We start from the raw sequence: 22,261 nt of genomic DNA on the forward strand, positions 1-22,261 counted from the left end.
GTTTCCTGCGTCTCGTGAAGGCATCATTTTCTCTCGGGCTTGGTTAGCAGCGCGTTCCTTTCACGGCGGTGCGCAGAGCAGGGGGCTGTGCTGTGGGCTGTGTGATGCAGTTGGTGACGTTCCCACCGTGGCTGTGAGGCCTCGCCACGCAGCTCCCAGACGGCACCCGTGGCCGTGTTCCCCAGTTCTTGGGAGCGAGCAAGGTCGATGCCAAGCTTGCCTCTGTTTTCTCCACTTTTGAGCAAGTTCACAAATGCTCACCCTCGGGAGACGATCTCTTGTGTCTCACGCAGGGACCGGAGGTGTGAGTGCTCTGAGTTTGCTCTCTGGATCCACTCAGCCTGCTTCTTGGAGCAGGAAGACTTGACGGGTTTAGGGTACCTTTGCCTCCTGGGCGATTGAGGCTGTCTTTGTGCTCACATGTCCACACCGCCGAGCTGTCAGCGCCGTCTCTGATTTTTCTAAATCCCCGCTGCTCCATGCTAAGGCCCTCATTGCCATAGCTCTGTCTTTCCAGCTGTCCACCCTGCTGGTGCCTCCCCCGGCTTTGCGTCAGTGTGCACAGTGCCTCCAGGACAGTTGCCCAGGTCCTGCAGGCCACCAAGCCATATCCTGCCTTAAGAAGGTTCAGGGGCTCCTTACTGCCTCTGAAGTGAGGCCCACATCCCCCCAGAGCCCTCAGCCCTTCCGTGGTGTGGCTGGGGGTCTGAGTTCCCCTCCCGTTACCCCCGTTCCCACCTCACCGTCTTCCAGCCCAGTGCTGGCAGCTGTGGATGGATTCCTCCCTTCCCAACAACAGTGAGTGTCACTTCTCTCAGAGGCGTAGGACTAGCAGTGTTCTGGATTTTAGATTTTTTCTTTTCAGATTTTGGGATATTTGAGCACATATTAACGGGATGTCTTGAGGATGAGGCACAAGTCTAAACATGAAATTCATCATGTATCATATTCACCTTACACACCAAGGCTGAAGGTATTTGTCTACGAGAGTTTTAGCACACCTGTGTTTTGACTGTGACCTGTCCTATTCGTATTTCTGTAAGATTTTGCTTATCACACTGCTTTGACATTGTTCATTTTGCCTTTACCCAATATGTGGGGACTTGAGAAAGTTCAGGGCAAGTGGACATAAGGTTGATTTATTTATTTGAAAGATGGAGTGACAGGACAGAGAAAGAGAGAGATCTTCTGTCTATCCACTGGTTCATTCCCCAAATAGCTGAAACGCTTAGGGCTGGGCCAGGCCAAAGTCAGAAGCCAGGATCTTCACCTGGTTCTCCCATGGGGTGCAGGGGCCCAAGCCCTGGGCCGTCTTCACTGCTCTCCCCCTTCCGCTGCTCTCCCAGGTGCATCAGCAGGGAGCCGATTGCAAGTAGAGCAGCAGGAATTTGAACCTGTGCTGGTACGGGGTGCTTAACCTGTACCATTGACATGCACGGATGTTAAGAATTTTTTTTACCACAATAAACTTAGCTTTTAGTTCCGTTTTCCTTGAACATTATTAAATACACTGGTGTTTCGTAAAGTGTTCCCTCAGGGGTAAAGAGTCAGCAGTGAAGTGTGAGATTTCGCGTGATTTCTGCCTTGCTCGAGGCACAGCATTTCATGTTGAAAGCACTGGAAGGTTATACACGGCTTGACCTGGTTTCCTTTAAGGTTCCCCACACCTGCTTGCTGTAGAATTTTCCTTTTTTTTTTGAAAGGCAGAGTGGACAGTGAGAGAGAGAGACAGAGAGTAAAGGTCTTCCTTTTTCTGTTGGTTCACCCCCGAAGTGGTCGCTGCGGCCGGTGTGCTGCATCGATTCGAAGCCAGGAGCCAGGTGCTTCTCCTGGTCTCCCATGGGGTGCAGGGCCCAAGCACTTGGGCCATCCTCCACTGCACTCCCGGGCCACAGCAGAGAGCTGGCCTGGAAGAGGGGCAACCGGGACAGAATCCGGCGCCCTGACCGGGACTAGAACCCGGTGTGCCGGCGCCGCAAGGCGGAAGATTAGCCTAGTGAGCCGCGACGCCGGCCTTTTTTTTTTTTTTTTTTTTAAGATTTAGATTTATTTATTTATTTGAAAGGCAGAGTTACAGAGAGGCAGAGAGAGAGATCGAGATCTTGCATCCACTGGCTCATTCTCCAAAAGACTGCAACGGCCAGAGCTGTGCCGATCCCAAGCCAGGAGCCAGGAGCTTTTTCCAGGTCTCCCACGCTGGTGCAGGGGCCCAGGGACTTGGGCCATCTGCTGCTGCTTTCCCAGGCCATAGCAGGGAGGTGGATCGTAAGTGGAGCAGCTAGGACTTGAGTCCCAAATGGGATGCTGGCTGTGCAGCGGTGGCTTTACCCGCCACGCCACAGTATCAGCTCCAGCTATAGAATTTTCTTTTCCTACAAGTTAGGAACATCCAGCATAAAACTGTGAATAAGTCCTGCTTTAACTAGGCTTCTTGCAGACACATCTGCTCCATAGATTTAAGTCCCCTAAAGGCAAATCCTAGGGTGTGCTCATTTTGCTTAGCACCTGGTAGATGTGGAGTGAATCACAGAGAGTGATGTTCCTCTGGAGGCCTGAAGTATGAGGACTGTAAGGAAAAGCTTGTCTGCCACATGTCGCCACTGACATGCAGGTAGCAGGTTCTCCGTGAAGAATGCCGGATAAAGGCCGGGCTGTGAGGAGATACAGTGAGAAAGGTGTCTTCCTCAGCTGTTGGCCGGGCCAGTTCCCTAACCCAGAAACAGGAACTGAGCACGAGGTGTCTGCTTTCCTGGGATTCTCCTCCACCTTCACTTTTTTGTGTCTGTTTTTTTTGCTTTTATAGGTGTGCTGTAATTTCAGGAAACATAGTTAAAAGCAAAAATCCAGGCTTACGAAGAAAAATCATGCTGCTGGATAAATTGATGACAGAGGGTGGTGACTGTATGGTGTTGTACAAAACTTGACATTTGAAAACAGATTCTTCCTGGACTTAACATACCAGCAGCGTTACTCGTGGGGTTCCCAGCCTTTCTCGGGTGTTGCATGCTCCAAGCTACAATTACACAGTCATGAAGAACCCCCGTCCCCCACCCTCCACTGCCTCCCTCCCTCCCCTACAGCGTAGCAGCTTCTCAGTGAGGGAGGCAAAAGAACACGATGGTTGAATCATAGCAGCTGCCGTTAAAACTAATAAACTGACGGCCGCGGCCGCAACGGAAACCTCGGGGTGGTGGGGACTGCTGTGTTCGCAGAGCAGGCTTCGTTCCCTAACCTGCCTTTTAGTATGACTTGTGTCGGTGCAGGCATGTTGTGCGTTGGCACAAGCACTTGTACGCACAGATGGGACGGGCATGAGCGTTCACGAGACCCCTGTCCCAGTCCTGATGCGGAGCTGCTTCCTGGAGTTGGCAGAGTTTAGCTTAGTTGACGGAATGGAACCCAACCCCTTTCTCCCGACCCAGGTCTGCTCTGTTGCTCCCGTGGGAAGAATTTCACCCCTGCAAGAGCGACTTAGGTGGGGTGGGGAATTCGTTCCGTCAGCCTCGAGAATTCTGAACAAGCCTTCGGAGTTCTGTCTAAACTCTGGTCTGCTTTTCCTTCTAGGCTCCAGCCAGGAATGGAGACGCCCCTGGATGTGCTGTCCAGGGCAGCCTCTCTGGTACACGCTGACGACGAGAAACGTAAGTCAGGATCCTCTTCCCAGGGCTCTGCCCACCGCCCTGTCACGTGTGCCGTCTCGTGGCCACACGCTTCTGCCATCGTGCGCTGTGAGTCGTGCTGGGTTTCCCTGGAGGGCACTGCGTGGCCTCCTCAATTCTGCTTCCCAGTGCAGAACGTGTGGCTCTTCCGTGTGGCTGTTCTCTTGGGGTGCGACAGCTTGCACGGTCAGCTCCAAGGCCGGCTCCCTCTGCGTGAGGTGTATCAGGAGCCTGGAGACATAGACGCTGGTTGCTAGACTAATCGACCTGCAGAGAGCTAGAGGTGGAAGAAAAGAAAATCATCCCAGGCCACCCGCAGCCTTGGAAGTGTGCAGGATGTGTCCTGATGCAAAGCGGTGGTGGACATAGTATTTGCACAGCTGGGGGAGAGCAGTTACTTACTGGGGGAGAAACCTGTTCCCTGCAGTGGTGGGGGCGGGGCAGCAGGAGAGAGACCGCTCAGCCCCCCCCCCGGCACCCTGCAGTGATGTCCCCCATTCCTCGTTTTAAAAGTTCTGTTCAAAGTCAGAAGTACTTGTTTCACAGTGCACAGGAATAGCTGTGTGTGTGTGTTTTTTTTTTTTTTTTTTATTATGTAAGGTTTTCTTTTATTTGAAAGATCATTCACAAAATACCATATCCATAGATGTCCTTTCTGTCATACAGCTGAATGTGCTAAGTGTTTAGAATTCCATTCTTACATTTAACAGTCAGCTGCACTGCCCAGGAGTTTAGATGAATTTGCTTTGTTTATCGTTTTCACACTGAGGATGTGAGCAGGTCGTGGGGAAGCATCGGGGCGGATCACAACCCCGCAGTGCATGTCTTTCTTAAGTTAAGTATTGGTGTTACACAAATGGTTTTCGTCTGGAAGTGGGGTGGGTGGCAGCAGGAGGGAGTGAGTTCTGTAAATTGCTGAGCCCTCACAACAGTGACAGAGAGAAGCCGCGGCCGGAGCGGGGACCCGCACTGCCCGCTGACCCCCGCCTGCGCCCATGGGACACAGCGAGACTCGGGCGCTGGGGCACTGCTCATGTGCTCACGGCCAGCTGTGCCGGCCTCAGAGCCTCTGCCTCGGCCCTGCTCCCAGGGACGCGCTCCGTGCTGCACGCGGGCACACAATGTCCCCGAAACGAGGTGGCGACCCAGAAACTCGGTCACCTCCGGTCAGCGGAGGTTCTTGCCGGCTCGGCCTGGCAGACCTTTCTCTCAATCCACCGAGGGAAGGAACAGCTCATTTATTTATTTATTTATTTACTTGAAAGGCAGAGTTACAGAGAGACAGAGGCAAAACGAGGAAAACAGTCTTCCATCTGCTGGTTCACTCCCACAGGGCTGCAACGGCTGGAGCTGGGGCGATCTGAAGCCAGGAGCTTCTTCCAGGTCTCCCACGTGGGTGCAGGGGCCAAGGACTTGGGCCATCTTCCACTGCTCTCCCAGGCCACAGCAGAGAGCTGGATCAGAAGTGGAGCTGCTGGATTTCGAACTGGCGCCCACATGGGATGCCGGCACTGCAGGCGGCGGCTTTTCCCACTATGCCACGGTGCTGGTCCCAGGAATGGCTTCTATATGGGAATAATGGAAAGTGTTCTTTTCCTAAACACGGAAATAGTAACAAAAGGAAGATTAAGGTTGGGGGGCCGGCACTGTGACGTAGCGGGTGAAGCTGCTGGCATCTCATATGGGCACTGGTTCGAGGTCCGGCTGCTCCACTTCCTATCCAGCTTTCTGCTGTGGCCTGGGAAAGCAGTGGAAGATGGCCCAAGGTTTGGGCCCCTGCATCTGCATGGGAGACCAGGAAGAAGCTCCTGGCTCCTGGCTTCGGATTAGCCCAGCTCCGGCCATTGTGGCCATCTGGGGAGTGAACTAGCGGTGGAAGACCTCTCTCTCCCGCTCTGCCTTTGCATCTCTGTAACTCTGCCTTTCAAGTAAATAAATAAATCTTTAAAATATAATAATAGTAATAATAATAACAATAAAAGGGACCATTCAATATCTTTAAAATAACTTAAGCTTGTGCTCTTAGGCGCTGAAACTCCTTGGGGATGAGCGGCCTCCTGGTTTGCTTGGTCAGGGATTGGTGGCCTGGAAAGTGCCTGTCCCCGAGGCAAATGCTGTGCCGTGGTACTCACTGTCGGACTGATTCTTTCCGAGCCTCCGCATGGTGACTTGAAATGACTGCACCTGCTCACAAACTGTGCCCGTTGTGGGTAAGGCGCAGACCTCTGCCTTCAGCTCTTGGAAGGGGCTGTCCTGCCTCCCCCCCCCCCCCCCCGGCTTTGGCTGCTCCGTGATGGGATCCCCCACTGTCACCTCTGCCACGAGGCTGTCATTACAGGAGCACCTGTGTGAGACAGCCGTTAACGTTTCTTCTCAACCTCTTGAATAGCTCACATTAATTTAGTCCTTCACTGTGGGGAGGGTGTGACTACCCCCGATGACCAGGTGTGGCTCAGGGCAGCCGCGTATCTTTCCCCAGGATGCTGAGCTGGTGAGTGGTGGCCGCGATGAAGGCTGTCCCTCAGCCACAGAGAGCTCCCTGTTGCCTCCGAGGTTGCTGTGGATGGGGCGGACGGCAGCGTTGGTGTAGTTCACTTGGAAGTTTCGGTGTAAGGTCATATTCTTTTTTTTTTTTTTTTGTAAGGTCATATTCTGAATTTGTCTAGTTTATAATGCCCAGCTTTAGTTAGGATAAATAAAACACAGTACTGTTCACACGAATAAAAGTTAGACATGACTTCAGGGCAGTCCTTTGTGTCCTTGGAGGGGAGAGTGAGAGAAGACTTTCTTAATTTCTTCTTTTTTTAAAAAAAGAGATTTATTGGCCGGTGCCGCGGCTCACTTGGCTAATCCTCTGCCTGCGGCACTGGCACCCCAGGTTCTAGTCCCTGTTGGGGCGCTGGATTGTGTCCTGGTTGCTCCTCTTCCAGTCCAGCTCTCCACTGTGGCCCAGGAAGGCAGTGGAGGATGGCCCAAGTGCTTGGGCCCTGCACCCGCATGGGAGACCAGGAGGAAGCACCTGGCTCCTGGCTTCAGATTGGCACAGCGCGCCGGCCGTAGCAGCCATTTAGGGGGTGAACCAACAGAAAAGGAAGAGCTTTCTCTAAAGAATAATAAATTAAAAGAGAGAGAGAGATTTATTTATTTGAAAGCAGAGTTATAGAGCAGGAGGAGAGACAGAGAAAAACATCTTCTGTCTGCTGGTTAACTCCCCAAATGGCTGCAAAGACCAGGAATGGGCCAAGCGGAAGCCAGGAGCCTGGCACTTCTGGGTCTTCCATGCAGGTGTAGGGACCCAAGGACTTGGGCCATGCTCTGCTGCTTTCCCAGGCCACAGCGGAGAGCTGGATCGGAAGTGGAGCAGCTGGGATTAGAACTGGCGCCTGTATGGAATGCTGACACTGCAGGCGGCAGCTTTACCTGTTACACCACAGTGCCGGCACCTCCCCCCACTTTGTTTTATGTTGCCTTTCCTCTGCCCACTTAGTTTTATGCTACCTTCTCAGGTTCTTTCCTAAAGTCTACCCTCAGGATCCTCCCGTTCCTGGTTCATTCCTGGTCTAGACTGCAGCAGCTGAGGCTGGATGAGACTGAAGCCAGCAGCCAGGAACTCGCCCAGGCCTCCCATGTGGGTGGCAGGGACCCAACCACTTGAGGGGTCCCCAGCTGCCTCCCGTGTGCACGTTGGTCAGAAGCTAGCGTTGGAAGCGAAGCCACGACTGCAGCCCAGGCGCTCTGATATGGGCTGTGGGCATCCCAGGTAGTGTCTCAGCACTGGACCGAGTGCCTGTGCGTCATTTGTTGAAGTTGTAGGCTAACTACATTCAGAAGTCGGTGAGCAGTGATTGAACGCTTACGCATACAAGGATGAAGAAGGGGAGTGGCGTTTAGTTAAGGAACCCGTATCCTATATCTGAACGCTTGGGTTTGATTCCTGGCTCCAGCTCTGGAGTCCAGTTTCCTGCCAAGGTAGATCCTGGGGGGGGCGACAGTGATGGCTCAAGCTGTTGAATTCCTGCTACACTTGTGGGAGGAGATCTGCAGCTGACGTTGTCCCAGCAGGTTAAGCTGCCGCCTGCAATGCCAGCATCTCTTCCAAGATGTCATGTCTTGGCTGCTCCACTTCCCATCCAGCTCCCTGCTGATGGGCCTGGGGTGGCAGCAGAACATGGCCCAAGTCCTTGGACCCTGCACCTACGTGGGAGACCCATCTAGAGTTCTAGGCTCCTGGCTTCAGCCTGACCCAGCCCCATTCTGGGGAATGGACCAGCGGGTGGAAGATCCTCGCAGTCTGTGTCTCTGTAGCTCTGCGTTTCAAATAAATAAACACATTAAAAAAAAAAGTGCAGCACCTGGATTGTGTAACCGGCTCCCAGCGTCAGCCTGGCCCAGTCCTGGATGCTGCTGGTGTAGTGGATAGGAGATCTCGCTTTCTCTCTCTCTCTGCCTTTGTGGAGCTTGTGAGAGTTTCTGTGGACTTCTGCTGCTGTGAACACGCACGGGGGCAATGGGCGGGTGTACTTGTTCAGTGAAGGACTTTCTAGGCCTCTTTGGGGCCTGCAGGTTGGGAGAGCTGCTTTCGGAGAACGGGATGATCCTGCCAGGGCGAAGTCGATGCTCGCTTTCTCCAGTAATGTCAGGCAGAATCAGGGCTAATTAAGGACTCTGGAGAAAATTAGTGGAAAAATGGTATCATGAAAAACCTGTGCATGGATTTGAGAATTTTTTGTATTAAGCTCATCTTTTTTTTTTTTTTTTTTTTTAATAAAAGCAGAGTGGTATTTGTTTTTTTTTTTTTTTAAAGATTTATTTGTTGATTGAAAGAGTTACAAAGGGAGAGGGAGAGGTCTTCCTTCTGCTGATTCACTCCCTAACTGACTGCAGTGGCTGGGACTGGCCCAAGCTGAAGCCAGGAGCTTCATCCTGGTCTCCCATGTGGGTAGCCAGAGCCCAGGCACTTGGACCATCTCCCGCCGCCTTCCCAGGCCATTAGCAGGAAGGTGGATCCAAAGTGGGGCAGCCAGGACTCGAACCAGTGCTCATCTGGGATGCCGGCATCGCAGGTGATAGCTTGACTTGCTGTACCACAATGCCGGCCCCTAAGCTTGTCTTTTAATTCCATTGCTTTATGAGCTTTTTTTTTTGTGTTGTTCATAGGTGAGATTTTATTGGTTTCGAGAATCAGCACACACATTTTAATTTTGTACACAGTTCTTAACATACGTACCAAAAATCTAAAAAGCCATGAATTGTCATTGTTTTTTTAAAAGCTACTCTAGTGACTTTCCAGCTTCAAATTTGGAAGCAACTCTTCCTTAGGAGGCTATCAAGTACAAGTATCCTCAAAGGTTGCTGTCACATGAATCCCACCCATTCAGGTTAGTATCATAAACACAACATACTCACATTTTCAATTCTCATGGCACATTAACAAAATCATTAGGAAAACTGGGCTACCACAACCGAAGACACAACAAGGAGAGGTTTTCCGTAGAAAAACAGTTCTACTAAACAACATGGGAGAAATAATTGAAAATATTCAAGACAGATTAAATGCACAATTGAGACTCCAGATTGCCATTGAGTGTGTGTTGTATTGTAGGATATAAAAACCACCCCACCGATGGAATATTAAGCTGACATCCAAGACAGTCAAAGCCTCCCAAAATTCAATATACAACTGTTTTCTTGTACCAAAAACCAAACAACCAGCAAATGATTTCACCTCTTAAAAAAATAATTTACACTTAAAAAATTGGATGAGGTGGGCTTCTCTCCTTTTTTTTTTTTAATTTTTTTTTTTTGACAGGCAGAGTGGACAGGGAGAGAGAGAGACAGAGAGAGAAAGATCTTCGTTTGCTGTTGGTTCACCCTCCAATGGCTGCCGTGGCCGGCATTGCGGTCGACGCATTGCGCTGATCCAGGAGCCAGGTGCTTCTGGTCTCCCATGGGGTGCAGGGCCCAAGCACCTGGGCCATCCTCCACTGCAATCCCGGGCCACAGCAGAGAGCTGGCCTGGAAGAGGGGCGACCGGGACAGAATCCGGCGCCCCGACCGGGACTAGAAGCCGGTGTGCCGGCACCACATGTGGAGGCCTAGCCTAGTGAGCCGAGAGCCTTCGCGAAGCTGGGCTGCCTGGCTGCTCTCACGAGCTGTTGAGACACCGTTGTCCACGTGTACGGCCAGCGTCATCACTGAGTGGGCTTTATTCTGAGCGTTTTTCAGGTGACTCTCAGTGGTGTAGGCATGGGTGGCTCCATTCTGGAATCCCTCTGTCACAGCTTTGGCCTCTAAGGATTGGGGTTTGTGTTGAAAAGAGAGGAAGGAAGTTGATAGATACCTGTAATCATAAGGTTAACATGTAAGTGACAATTCTTTGAAAATTGCTTATTTATTTATTTATTTTTTGTTGTTGTTGTTTTATCTGTTTGAAAGCCACAGGTAGAGGGAGAGGAGAAAGAGAGAAACACAGAGCAAGTCTTCCATCCACTGGTTCACTCTCCAGGTGCCCACAATAGCTCAGACTGGGCCAGGTGGAAGCCAGGGTCCTGGAACTCCACTCTGGGTCTCCCATGTGGTGCCCAAGCACTTGGACCATCTGTCTGCTGCCTCCCAGAACGCTTTAGCAGGAAGGCGGACCAGAGCAGCGTGGTGTAGACTCAAGCCAGCACTCTGATGTGGGGTTTGGGAGTCCAGATGGCAACTAAACCCACTGTGCCACAATACCCACCCAGTGCAGGCACATTTTTGGGGGTGTTTTTTCACTGTCAAGTGTGCAGGGCCCCAAACCCGGGCATTGCACTTTCTGTCACCCAGCACAAAAACAAGGCGTTCTATGTAGTGTGTGGCGATTCATGCAGAGTTGAACATCGAGTTGCATGTCTTTCAGCAGATTGCTGAGCCTTGTCTGGCCTGGCCCAGCCTGACTCGGCTTTCTCTGCCCTGGATTACCTCAGTTCTAGCTTTCGTTAGGGGCTGCTCTTAGCCCTTCGGGGAGGCTGACGTTCTCTGACACTCAGACAAGCCTTGTGTGTAATCTGATTTGAGCGTCTGAGTACAGACGGAAGAATGCTGGGCTACTCCAGATCGGTTTCCCGGCTCATCCAGTGACCTAGATGATGCTGTCTGCCTTGCCTTGGCTCCCGGAGACCCGAGACTTGGGCATGTTGGAGGACGTTATTGTTTGAGCGTTTTGAAGAGAACCAAGGGCGTGATGCCCGATAGGCTGGAGGCTTTGTCACGTCTGCGAGCGGAGAACAAAGGGAATAGCTGAACAGTACACCAGCGAGCTGAAGGCCCCAGTGAAAGGGGTATTTTGTAGTCACACAATAGCGCGTATCTGGATGGCCCAGAAGGAAGGAGTTGACTTGAAATACTCATCCCGCCACTGGAGAGAGGCGCTGATCTAATCAGGCCCAGGGTAGTCCTGGAAGGTCCTGACTGAGCACAGCTTGGGCTCCGGTCTCCTCCTGCGCCCGGGGAGCCTCTGCTATGGGTGGTATCCACGCTCCCTCGGGCAGAGCCCTGCCTCCTCTCCTGTGTCTTAGTGGAAGACTGGACACAAGGAGAGTGCGGGGCACTTCACCCCGATGCCTGACCGCCTCGCTGCAAGGTATGCTGGGCGCCGTCAGGCCCGCGGGCCCTATGGGACCTGTGAAGTCATTCGGTCTGGCCCTGCCAAGGCCACCGCAGCGGGAACCCGGGGGGTCAGTCCCTCTGTAGCAGGCTCATTTCCAAGTTGATAATTCTGTGTGGCGCGCGCATGGTGTTATAAATAGCCACATGGCCCTTGGCAGGAGGAAGCGTCCCCACCCTGCTGTAGAGCGATGTTTATAAAGTGTTTTGTCCGCGGCGGTTTTGTTCTTGCATCTTTGGATCCTAAGACCTCCTGGTATCCTCTGGCTTCCTAGATGAAAATGATTTTGCGTGAAGAATAACTTGGTTTTTAGGATGTTTCGGGGCAGAGGAGAGTACAGTCCGTGTTCTCCTGAATAGGCAGGTGTTCAGACAGAGAGGTGTGGCTGGCGCTAGGAGGTGGAGAAACAGGCGAACAGAAGCTGGGCCCTGCTCCTAGCAATTCCCCGCCTGTGTGCTCAGTGAGGACCCTGAGTGATGAAGCCCAAGATACTGCAGCCCTGGGGCGAGTGTAGCCTGGTGTCCCACCTCCGAGTCCCGGGTTAGGCTCCCAGCTCTGCTCCTGACCCCCGCTTCCTGCCGCTGCCGACCCTGGGAGGCAGCCGTGGTGGGGCTCTCTCATCCCCGTGGGCGACCTGGATTGCGTTCCCAGCTCCCGGCTTCCACCTTAGCCAGCCTGAGCCGCTGTGAGCGTTTGAGGAGTGAGCCAGTGGCAGGAGCTCACTGTGTCTGTCTCTCTTTTTTCCTTTTTTAAAATGAAAAAATGGGTGTGACTGTAATCCTTCCACGTGGGGAGTCCCTGGGAACTCAGGCGTCAGCTGCCATGGGCACTGAGGCCCCTGTCGGTGGAGTATTTCCGTGTATCTGGGTTGGACTCTGTTTTGCCTTAAACGGGGGGGAAGAAACCTCCTGACAGATAAATTACCAAATAGCCATTCGCACTCGAGTTCTCATAGGTTGTTCATCAGAGAGCGTGGCGACTTTGGCCAGCGTGGCGTCAGTCAGGGCCGCCCCTTAGCGCGTCAACATTCCCGCCTTCACCTGCATCGCTGGGGCCGCCTCCCGGCCCCTCTCCCTCTTCTCGGCATCTGACTCGGTGGCTTTGGGACGTCTTCGACCTGGCTCCCGGGAGAAGAGCGTACTCCATGCCCTCTTGTACACTCCCTGATAGAACCCTCTGGAAGTGCCAGGAGCCCGAGCACTGGAGCCATCACCTTCACCTGCCGCCTCCCAGGGGCTCCTTGGCAGTGAGCTGGCCTTGTGGCTGCACTTGGTCACTGCTTTGCTGATTCTTACCCTCACATCCTCAAGTGCTTGAGGGCCGTAGCTCACAGTGTGGGTCGTTTCCCAGGTGATTGTGAACCTGGGCCCTTCTCCCAGGTGAGAGATGACACCAGTCAAACCTGCAGAAGAATTCCGGATCGGAATTGTTTAAGGGAGAGACGTGTCCTGGTTGGAGATGCTGTGTTCTGTGACTGCACCTGCTCTGGAACCGGTTCACCAGTGGTTTCTGTTCCCCTTCCTGTATCATGCTCGTGTGCTCTGTGTGTCTCTCTGTCTGCACATGCGTGTGGTGTGTGCAGCATTTTCCCTGAAACGTTTCAGGCTGTTAGGGAGGTCCCTTTCTCCCAACTGCTCAGAATGAGCACATTCTCTTACATAACCGCATGTGGTTGTCTTTATTATAATAAACTTACTTAAACATGAAGGCGCTTCAAAAACCTTGTGGGAAAAATGGAATTAAAAGTATGAGTTTATTTTGGGGCAAAAAAATTTTTTTTTGAAATCCATGCATAGTTTTGTCAGAATGTGCATTTTCAGTGTCTTAGTTTTTTTTATTAGCAGCTTTTAAAAAAAACACTCTATTTTTTGTGTATAACACTCTGTTGTGGCCGCGGCTGGAGCCTGGGTCCTCTGCCCGGACACCGTGGTGCTGGCCAGTGAGTCCCTGAGAGGGAGACGTAGCGAGCACCGTCTCCTTCCTGAGGTGGGGGTCAGCTGGCCGTAGATGGTGGGGATGGCCTCAGAGGTGGCCTTGCCCGAGCTGTGCAGGGTACAGTCGTCATCAGTCCCAGCCGTCAGCGGCAACCTCCTGGGGACAGGGCTGAGGCGATGCCGGGGCCTCTGGGAGTGGGGGGAAGTGAGGCGCCCCCCGTGTGGGACTGGCCCATCTTGCTCTCCTGCCGGCCTCTGTGCATCTGCACCATGGGGAGCTTGGCCAGGGTGCTGGCCTCTCGTTGGCTGTGGCTACTTCCTTGGACCACCCCATGCTCAGGCCGGCGGGGCCATTGCAGTCCCAGATGGTGACACATGCCTGAAACCCTGTCCCCGGGCCCCCCGGTAAAGGTCCGTGACTTCAGACTCTGATGGGCGGGGAAGAGCCCGGTCTCCTCCAGGGACTCGATTCTCCTGTCCTTGCGGCTGACCCAGCTTGGTGACAGGGAGTCCACTCCGTGCCCTCAGCCTTGCTGCTGTGAGCTCCCTGGCCTTAGCCCCAGCTCCGACCCTGGCTTCAGCTGTGGCCCCGGCTGCCTTTGCCAAAGCCACCGTGGAAGCTTCAGGCCCGGTTGGGGGCTTCCTGCTTCACCGGCGTCATTGGCCATTTGAGTGTTCTCTTGGAGAATGAAAAATTTTTCGTACCGAAATAAACTCATATTTGTGATTCCATTTTCCCATACGCCTTTTGAAGTACCCTCATATATATATATTTATATATGTATGCATAAAAATGGGCATAGCCTTAGGCTTATAATTCTACAGCTTTGTTGACTAGAATACATACGTGTAAGTTGAATGCAGCTACTGAAGGTTAGTAATAGATGGTGATCTGTTGTAGCTGGTGTGAGATCCACAGCCGGCACACTCAGTTTGATTTTTATACCCTGTTAACGCACCCCCCCATCACTTTTTTTTTTTTTTTTTAAGATTTATTTACTTGAATATCAGAGCAATTACACAGAGAGGAGGAGAGAGAGGAAAGAGATCTACCTGCTGGTTCACTCCTACCTGCTGGTTCACTCCCTAGTTGGCCACAGCAGCCGGTGCAGGGGCCTGGAGCTTCTTCAGGGTCTCCCATGTGGTGGCAGGGACCTAAGCCACCTTCCCAGACCATTAGAGGAGAACTGGATCGAAGTGGAGCAGCCGAGACATGAACTGGACATTGTGATACTGGCATCTCAGGAGAAGGCTTTACTGGCTACGTCACAATGCCGGCCCCCCAACATCAGTTTTTATCTTGCAAAATGTTATAAAATATTTTGTTATACAGATTGTGGTTGCATAATCTGACTTTTTGTTAGTTTGCATGCCTGAATTTCTTTTTTTTTAGTATTTATTTATTTTATTTGAAAGAGTTACACAGAGAGAGAAGGAGAGGCAGATAGAGGTCTTCCACTTCCTGGTTCACTCCCCGATTGGCTGCAATGGCCAGAGCTGGACCCATCCGAAGCCAGGATCCAGGAGGTTCTTCTGGGTCTCCCACCACGGGTGCAGGGGCCCCAAGGACTTTGGCCATCTTCTGCTTTCCCAGGCCATAGCAGAGAGCTGGATGGGAAGTGGAGCAGCCGGGACTCGAACTGGGCCCATACGGGATGCTGGCACTGCAGGTTGCGGCTCTACCACTACGCCGCAGCACCGACCCCTGTGTGCCTCTATTTCAAATTAGGTTTGTTTCACGTCCTCATTAGACTGATGGGAATAAAAAGCAAGCACGGCCCCTGCAATCATTTGGCAGTACTTGTTTATGTAATAGGCTTCCCATTCAGAATGTGTTAAAAAGATTGTCAGCAGGGGTGAGCTTTTGGCCTGGTGTTAAGCTGCTGATTCGGACACCTGCATCCCGTTTTAGAGTGCCTGAGTCTTGGATCTGTTTCTGGTTCCAGCTTCCTGCTGATGCACACCCTGGGAGGCAGCAGGGGATGGCTCTAGCACTTGGGTCCCTGCCACCCCCATGGGAAACCGGGATGCAGTTCCTGGCTCCTGACTTTGACCTGGTCCAGGCCCAGCTGTGGGGATTTGAGGAGTGACTCTGTCTCTTTTTCTCCTTTTGTCTTTCAAATATTTTTAGTATTAAAAAAAAAGTTCTCACCAAAATAACCTGAGTAAAAATTTCTCATAGACCCCTCACACTCTGTGGACCTCAGTTTAATTGGTACTGAATATCCCATTTAGTTCTCCCAACAGCCCTAGTAAGTATGTAATCATTAGTCCCATTTTATAGGTAAGGAAACTGAGGCTTACATAGCTCAGCTAATTGGCCCAAGGACTGCTGGCTGGGACTGGCAGAACTGAGCTCTGGACGGAAGCGGACCGTCTGAGGCCTGAGCGCTGGATGCCTCTGCCTTGTGTCTCTCCAGGTGGAGGGCAGGAAAGACTTTGTTGATCAGAGAAGAAAACCCACAACAAAATGAGCCTTGTGTATACACTGCCTCCGCTACTCCAGCAGCAAAGAGGTTTTCATTTGGAACAGGTTTCTTGTCCAGTGAAACAGCGTTTCCCAAACCCTGCCTGTCCCCTCCCCTCCCCGCAGGACTGGAGCTGGCCTGGAATTCCAGGCGTAGCTCCGCCTCCTCCCGGGTGCCTGGGACTCCGGAGCAGGCTCTGAGCTCTTTGTGTTGAGCTTCCTCTGCTAGCCAGCGCCTCCGGCCACTCCCGGGAAGTGACTTGGTTCTGTGACCAGGGGCTGCTTCACAGTTGGAGCACCATGGCGGCGTGGGCAGGGTGGGCATCGGGAGGTGACCCGAGGCTCCGTGAGTGTGTGGTGGGAGAGGGCTCTCTTCCCTTGTGCTGTGTGCCCAGCACGGACGGTTAACAACGCTTTCAGGAGGTCGCCGCTGGAGTGGAGGAATTCATTGACTTACCCGCAGCAGCAGTGGCCTCACCATCACCGTCGCCGCTGAGAGTGCAGGTTCCAAGGGGCGCCCTGCTCGTCTGATGGCACTTCACAGTTTGCAGGACACTTGGACTGGAGTCTCTCATAACCAGAGCTTTCGCAGCAGCTCCGGCGGGAGGTGTCGGAGGAAGAGAGGGAGCTTGGAGAAGCTGGGTGCCTGATCGAAGATTCAAGTAAACAGCACGCAGGCTCTTCTCTGCCTCGGGCCCTCACACACAGTCCCTGCTGTGGTCTGTTCACTGGTGCACGAGTGCCATCCGGTTGTGCAGACTTCTCGGGGTGTAGCTCTCTGTGTTTTGGGTGCTCTGTCCTCCTCTCACTGGACCCGTGCCGTGCCTCCCTGTGCAGGTTTTTAAGATCAGGAGAGACCTGAGTGCTGTCCAAAGGGTCAGACCACTGCTGTCTGTCTTTGCTGTCTATCACTGCTGTCTTTGTCCAGTCACTGCTCTCTCGTCCGCAGCAGTAGCGAGAGCATCATCTGCCAGACACACAAAACAGGAGAGGGGTGCGAGTGTGTGCTCCCCCGAGCCATCCTCGAGGCGTGCCCGGAGCAGCAGGCAGTCTGAGTCCCAGGGCAGGCATCTGGTGTCTAACCCGGAGGGCCGCCCTCCAGAGACAGCGCCTGTGCCCACTGCCAGCCAGCGGCTCTGCCACCTGTGTAGTTTACAGTCAGATCAAATTAGCATAATAAGTGTTGTGGAAAATAAAAAGGCTCGCTAGTTAGCATAATAGATGTTGGAAAGAGATGCTCCTTGCATGCTTAGGGATGGCAGTTAAATTTCCTTCCATTGACTGTCTCTCCATCTTTTTGAAGTCCGTGTTTGCCTTTTAATACACATAGAAATGTTAGGAGCTGTTGCAGTGTTGTCGCAGCTCAGCTAAACAGTCAGGAATGCTTCCAGGAAGCACTTCCTTTTTCTCCCCATCTTACTGCATCTCTGCCCCCTGGGAGCCACCAGCCTCCCCAGTGTCCGGCTAGGGGTCCCCGCGCGGGCAGCCGTCGCAGGCAGCCGTCCCTGACGGGATCCGTGCCTGGCACGTGCCGCAGCTGCTGCTGTCCCTCCACAGTCGAAGAGAATTCCCACCTGTCCTCTGCTGAGGTCAGCTTTGGCCCAGCTCAGTGAGGGGGAAGAAAGGAGGTGGGCTAGGCTGGTGGGAAGTGCAAGGTCAGCCACGGGTGAGCCCAGGCCCCTTCCTCCTTCCCAGGGGCCCCTGGTGCTGTGCCAGAGCTGGTGGCCTCTGACCCCTAACTTCTGCCCCTGTGGTGGTGTGTACCCTGAGGCCAATGCTGCCCCTCAGGGCTCTGGGGTCCCTGTTCTCCTCTGCAGGCAGCAGGTCGTAAACATTTACAAGCTCACCAACCCTGGCTCCAGGCAGTTGAATGAGGAAGCTAGGTTTTTCTGTTTTCTTATTGTTCAATACAAACTGGAAACCTGCGGGGACAGGATGTCTGCTGTAGCCTCGGTGTCTCCTGGTTGAAACCTAGAGGAAGAGGTGTTTTATAAACGCAGCGCCCGCAGGCGTCCCCTCCCTGCTGTCCATCGCAGTTCTCTGAGCTGGGCGAGGGGACACCTAGCCGTCAGCTAGATCACCGTTGTCTCCGTGAGGAAGTTAATGTGGGTTTTGTGCTTATTTTTTTTCTTTCCCGCTCAGCTTTTCTGTTGCCAAAACACAAAGGCCCCGTCTTTGCCGGGTCCTCCTTTGCTTTCCTGGAGACTGATGCTGGGTGCGTGTGAAATGCTGGCCGACTTGGCACTCGAGGTGGATGCAATTTGTGGAAGCAATACATCTGGGGTTCACGCTGCTGGAGGAAGTGGGTCAAGTCTGAGAAAATCGAACTGTTACGTCCCCAGCGGCTTTGGATTTACGGCAGCAGCCTTATTGGATCACATTCTTGATTCTTTGCAGATGAAGCGAATAAATCTTCCTCCTGTTTGAGGTCTGGTGAGGTTTTCCCTTCTTCCTGCAGGACTGCCTTTCTCACCAGCCCCGACTCACGGGTGTTTCATTCTCCCTTGGACAAAACAAACGTCGCTGCTTCAGCCTGCCTTTCACAACAACGCGCCTTTGTTGGCTGCACTGTAGTCAGTTTTTAATACCAAGTCTGTTGTATTCCCCAGTCACCCTAGCAAGGTGCTAGTTTAGGGTGCCTGGGATAAACTGCTTGCAGTCACAGAGACAGGCGTTTGGCCTGTGGCTGGGACGCCGCTTGGGATGCCCACGTTCCCTGTCAGAGTGCCTGGGTGTGAGTGTGGCTCCCCTCAGAGTCCAGCTTCCTGGGAACGTGCACCCTGGGAGGCTCACGTAATTGGGTCTCTGTGCCCGGAGGAGAGCCCTGGATTCTTTTCCTGGCTCCCAGCTTTTGTTTGGCTCTGCTCTGCTGTTGCTGGCATTGGGGGAAGTGAACCAGTGGATGGGAGAGCTCTGTCTCTCAGAGTTTCAGATAAACAAAATCAAAATAAAAAAATATGCTTAACTTAGAAATGTTTAAGAATTCAGGAGGACAAACTATATATTTTTTTTATTTATTTATTAGACGGGTAGAGTTACAGACAGTGAGAGAGAGAGAGAAAGGTCTTCTTTCCGTTGGTTCACCCCCCAAATGGCCTCCACAGCCGGTGCTGCACTGATCCGAAGCCAGGAGACAGGCGCCTCCTCTTGGTCTCCCATGCGGGTGCAGGGGCCCAGGCACCTGGGCCATCCTCCACTGCCTTCCTGGGCCACAGCAGAGAGCTGGCCTGGAAGAGGGGCAACCGGGACTAGAACCTGTTGCCCATATGGTTTGCTGGGGCTGCAGGCGGAGGGAGGATCAGCCAAGTGAACCACGGCGCCGGCCCCGGACAAACTATATTTTTAGAATAAAGTGACAGACTGAACAGGTGTACCCAGCTTCCTTCTCCTCAGAAATCCTTTAAAATGAGAAAAGACAGCTGTTGAAAAGTACTGGTGCTGGAGAACTGGGAAGAGTCCTTACCTTCAGGAAACTAAACTAAAAGTTGCAAGGAATTCCTGGGAGACTGAAAGCAGGTGGGATTAAATGGACAAAAGGAAAACAAAAACAGGAATTTTAGAAAAATCATAACTCAAACCACAGGAGCAAAAGAAAACAGAATTAAAAGCAGAGGTTACAGCGAGTAAGCCCCACGGGGAGGGGCCCGGAGGCACATTTAGGGAATTAAAATAGCACGTTTGTGATAGAGGGCGTGGTGGAGGATTCAGGCTGGACAGAGAAGCATGGCCGAGCCTCCGATTGCCGCGGGCAATCCTAGGAGCAGCTGTCGGCCCTGTAACAGGCGTGGATGTCCTTCACCTCTGGGGCAGTGGTCCTGTGTGGGCAGGTTTCTGCATTTGTCTCCCAGCCTGCCACCTTCTGCCCTCGCACTCTGAGCCTGTGCTTGGCCCTCCCACGAGAGCCCTAGACTGGAGAGGATTGACTTAATTCCGAAGTAGGAGTGGGTATCAGAGGATCATATCTGAGGATCATTGGAGGCACACAGATAAGAAAGGCCCGGAGTAAGCACAGGCAGGTAAAGCCCAAAACGTGCTGTTGGCATCTCAAGTTTTGAGATAGTGCATGTGTTAAATCGCAGTAGGATGCTAGGGAGGAAAGATCATTTAGAGCAACAGAGTCTGTGGACTTTAAAAATGGGATTCCTTGGGGCCGGCGCTGTGGTGCAGTGTGTTAATGCCTTGGCCTGAAGCACCAGCATCCCATATGGGTGCCAGTTCAAGACCCGGCTGCTTCACTTCTGATCCAGCTCTCTGCTATGGCCTGGGATAGCAGTAGAAGATGACCGAAGTCCTTGGGCCCCTGCACCCATGTGGGAGACCTGGAAGAAGCTCCTGGCTCCTGGCTTTGGATCAGCACAGCTCTGGCCATTGCGGTCATCTGGGGAGTGAACCAGCGGATGGAAGACCTCTCTCTCTGTCTCTACCTCTCTCTAACTCTGTCTTTCAAATAAATAAAATAAATCTTTAAAACAACAACAAAAAAAACGGGATTCCTGAACCTTTAAAAGATTAAATAAGTTAGCTTGAGAATCACATGTACATAATTCGAGAGAAACTTAAGGAACTGGAAGGTGGGCGGCATGTGGAGCAAGGAGACAGAGAGGGCCCAGGGGACGAGGGGAGGAGTGGGTGTGGACCCCGGGGCCTTACAGCTATCTGCTGGACGCTGTGTGGGGCAAGGAGATGTGGAGGAGGGGATGCATTCACTGGGGAGGTCGGAAGGAAGGAATGAGCCAAACAAACAAGGAAAGAACAAACCCAAAGTAGAAACTGAAATGTACGTTTGACCAGTATCTTCCCAACCCCCAGAAAGCAGCAAATTGGTCTCTGTCTTTAACTTTGTAAATGAAAGTGAAAATAAAGCCATTCTGGAATAACAGAACATTTGAAAAGAGAAGAAAGACATGATGAGTGTAGATGAGAGTAATCCACAAAACTTAAAATACAGATGAAATGAATGCATTTATTTGGATTACAGTGGGGTGGAAAACCTACACTTGTCAGTTATCACAGTGAAAAAAGAGAAAAACAGAAGATGTGGAGATGTGAAGCCTGGATGGGTTTTCTAGGTGAATTAAACCAGAACTTCCAGAAACGGATTCCCCTGTGTTATGAGCAATCCTGGAGGGGAGAGCACTTGCCCGGAGGGGAAAGCACCGTGTGTGTGTACTCACCGCAAGTCAGTTTCACTTACCGTGGATATGAGCCTGTCAAGTTAAAGGACTCTGTTTTAAAAGAATTAACATACCACATGTCCAGGTATGTCATTTGCATCCCAGGAATGCAAAGGTGGTTCACTAAGAGTAACCCTACAATGTGACAGGTTACATTACTCAAGTAATTTAAAGATTTATTTATTTATTTGGAAGGGTTACACGGAGAAAGGAGAGGCAGAGAGAGGTCTTCCATCCGATGGGTCACTTCCCAATTGGCTGCATTGACCAGAGCTGCACTGATCCGAAGCCAGGAGCCAGGAGCTTATTCTAGATGTCCCACATGGGTGCAGGGGCCCAAGGACTTGGGCCATCTTCTACTGCTTTCCTAGGCCATAGCAGAGAGCTGGATGGGAAAAGGAGCAGCTGGGTCTTGAGCCGGTGTCCATATGGGATGCTGGTGCTTCAGGCCAGGGCGTTAACTTGCTGTACCACAGCACCGGCCCCTACTCAAGTAATTTAAAAGAAGGAAAATATACTTAATATTCATGAAAGAAATAAAAAAAGTATGTGATGAAGTCTAGCATCTTTTCATGGTTAAAGACTCTTAGTGAAATACAAATCAGAAGTAAAAAAAATAAAAGTTTGGGGCGAGTGTTTGGTACAGCGGTTAAGATACTGCTTTGACAGCCACATCTCATGTCAGAGTTACTGAGTTCAAGTCCTGGCTCTGCTGCTGATCCAGCTGTTACCACGCACCCTGGAAGGCGGCAGTGATGGCCAAAGCACTCGCGTCTGTGCTACCTACATGGGTGGTTTGCTTCATTGTGGACAAGCCCTGGCTGTCACAGACATTTGGGAAGTGAATCAGCAGATAGAAGACCTCTTTCTGTCTGTGTCTCTCTGCATTTCAAATAAATGAAAATAAAGAAAACCTTTTTTAAGGTTTAATTTTATTTATTTGAAAGAAGGGTGAGGGGTGGTGGCAGCATTGTGGTTGAGAGGGTCAAGCCACTGCTGTGAAACTGGCATCCCACATGGGCGCCAGTTGGAGTCGCGGCTGCTCCACTTCCAATGCAGATCTCTGCTAATGCGCCTGGGAAAGCAGCAGAAGGTGGCCCAAGTGTTTGGGCTTCTGCTACCCATGTGGAAGACCCAGAGGAAGCTCCTGGCTGCTGGCTTCTGCCTGGTACAGCCCTAACTGTTGTGGCCGTTTGGAGAGTGAACCAGCAGGTGGAAGACTGTCTTTCTCTCTCTCTCCCTCTCTCTCTTTCTTCCTTTATCTCTAACTCTGCCTGTCAGATGAATAAATATTAAGAAGAAAGAAAAAAAAAAAAGAAAGAAAAAGAGACAGAGCCCTGATTGGCTGATTCACTTTCCAAATGCTCTCAGTGGCCTGGAGCCAGCTGGAT

General features: G+C 52.0%; 1 protein-coding gene and 1 long non-coding RNA gene across 4 annotated transcripts in view; both read left to right on the forward strand.

Annotated features, from left to right (window-relative positions):
* VGLL4 (vestigial like family member 4) overlaps positions 1-22,261 on the forward strand; it is a 192,996-nt gene that overhangs the window by 39,817 nt on the left and 130,918 nt on the right. For all 3 annotated transcript variants that reach the window (XM_002713048.5, XM_051851714.2, XM_051851713.2), the window contains exon 2: positions 3,565-3,641. In XM_002713048.5, the coding sequence (XP_002713094.1) occupies positions 3,578-3,641 (64 nt within the window). In that variant the 5' untranslated portion in view covers positions 3,565-3,577. The remainder of the gene's footprint in view (positions 1-3,564; positions 3,642-22,261) is intronic.
* Positions 3,651-10,477, forward strand: LOC138844143 (uncharacterized). Its single transcript, XR_011379658.1, has 2 exons — positions 3,651-5,869; positions 6,139-10,477. It is a non-coding gene; the product is annotated as an uncharacterized lncRNA (long non-coding RNA).

Source organism: Oryctolagus cuniculus, chromosome 10 (assembly GCF_964237555.1).
Source record: "Oryctolagus cuniculus chromosome 10, mOryCun1.1, whole genome shotgun sequence".
Taxonomy (NCBI): Eukaryota; Metazoa; Chordata; class Mammalia; order Lagomorpha; family Leporidae; genus Oryctolagus; species Oryctolagus cuniculus.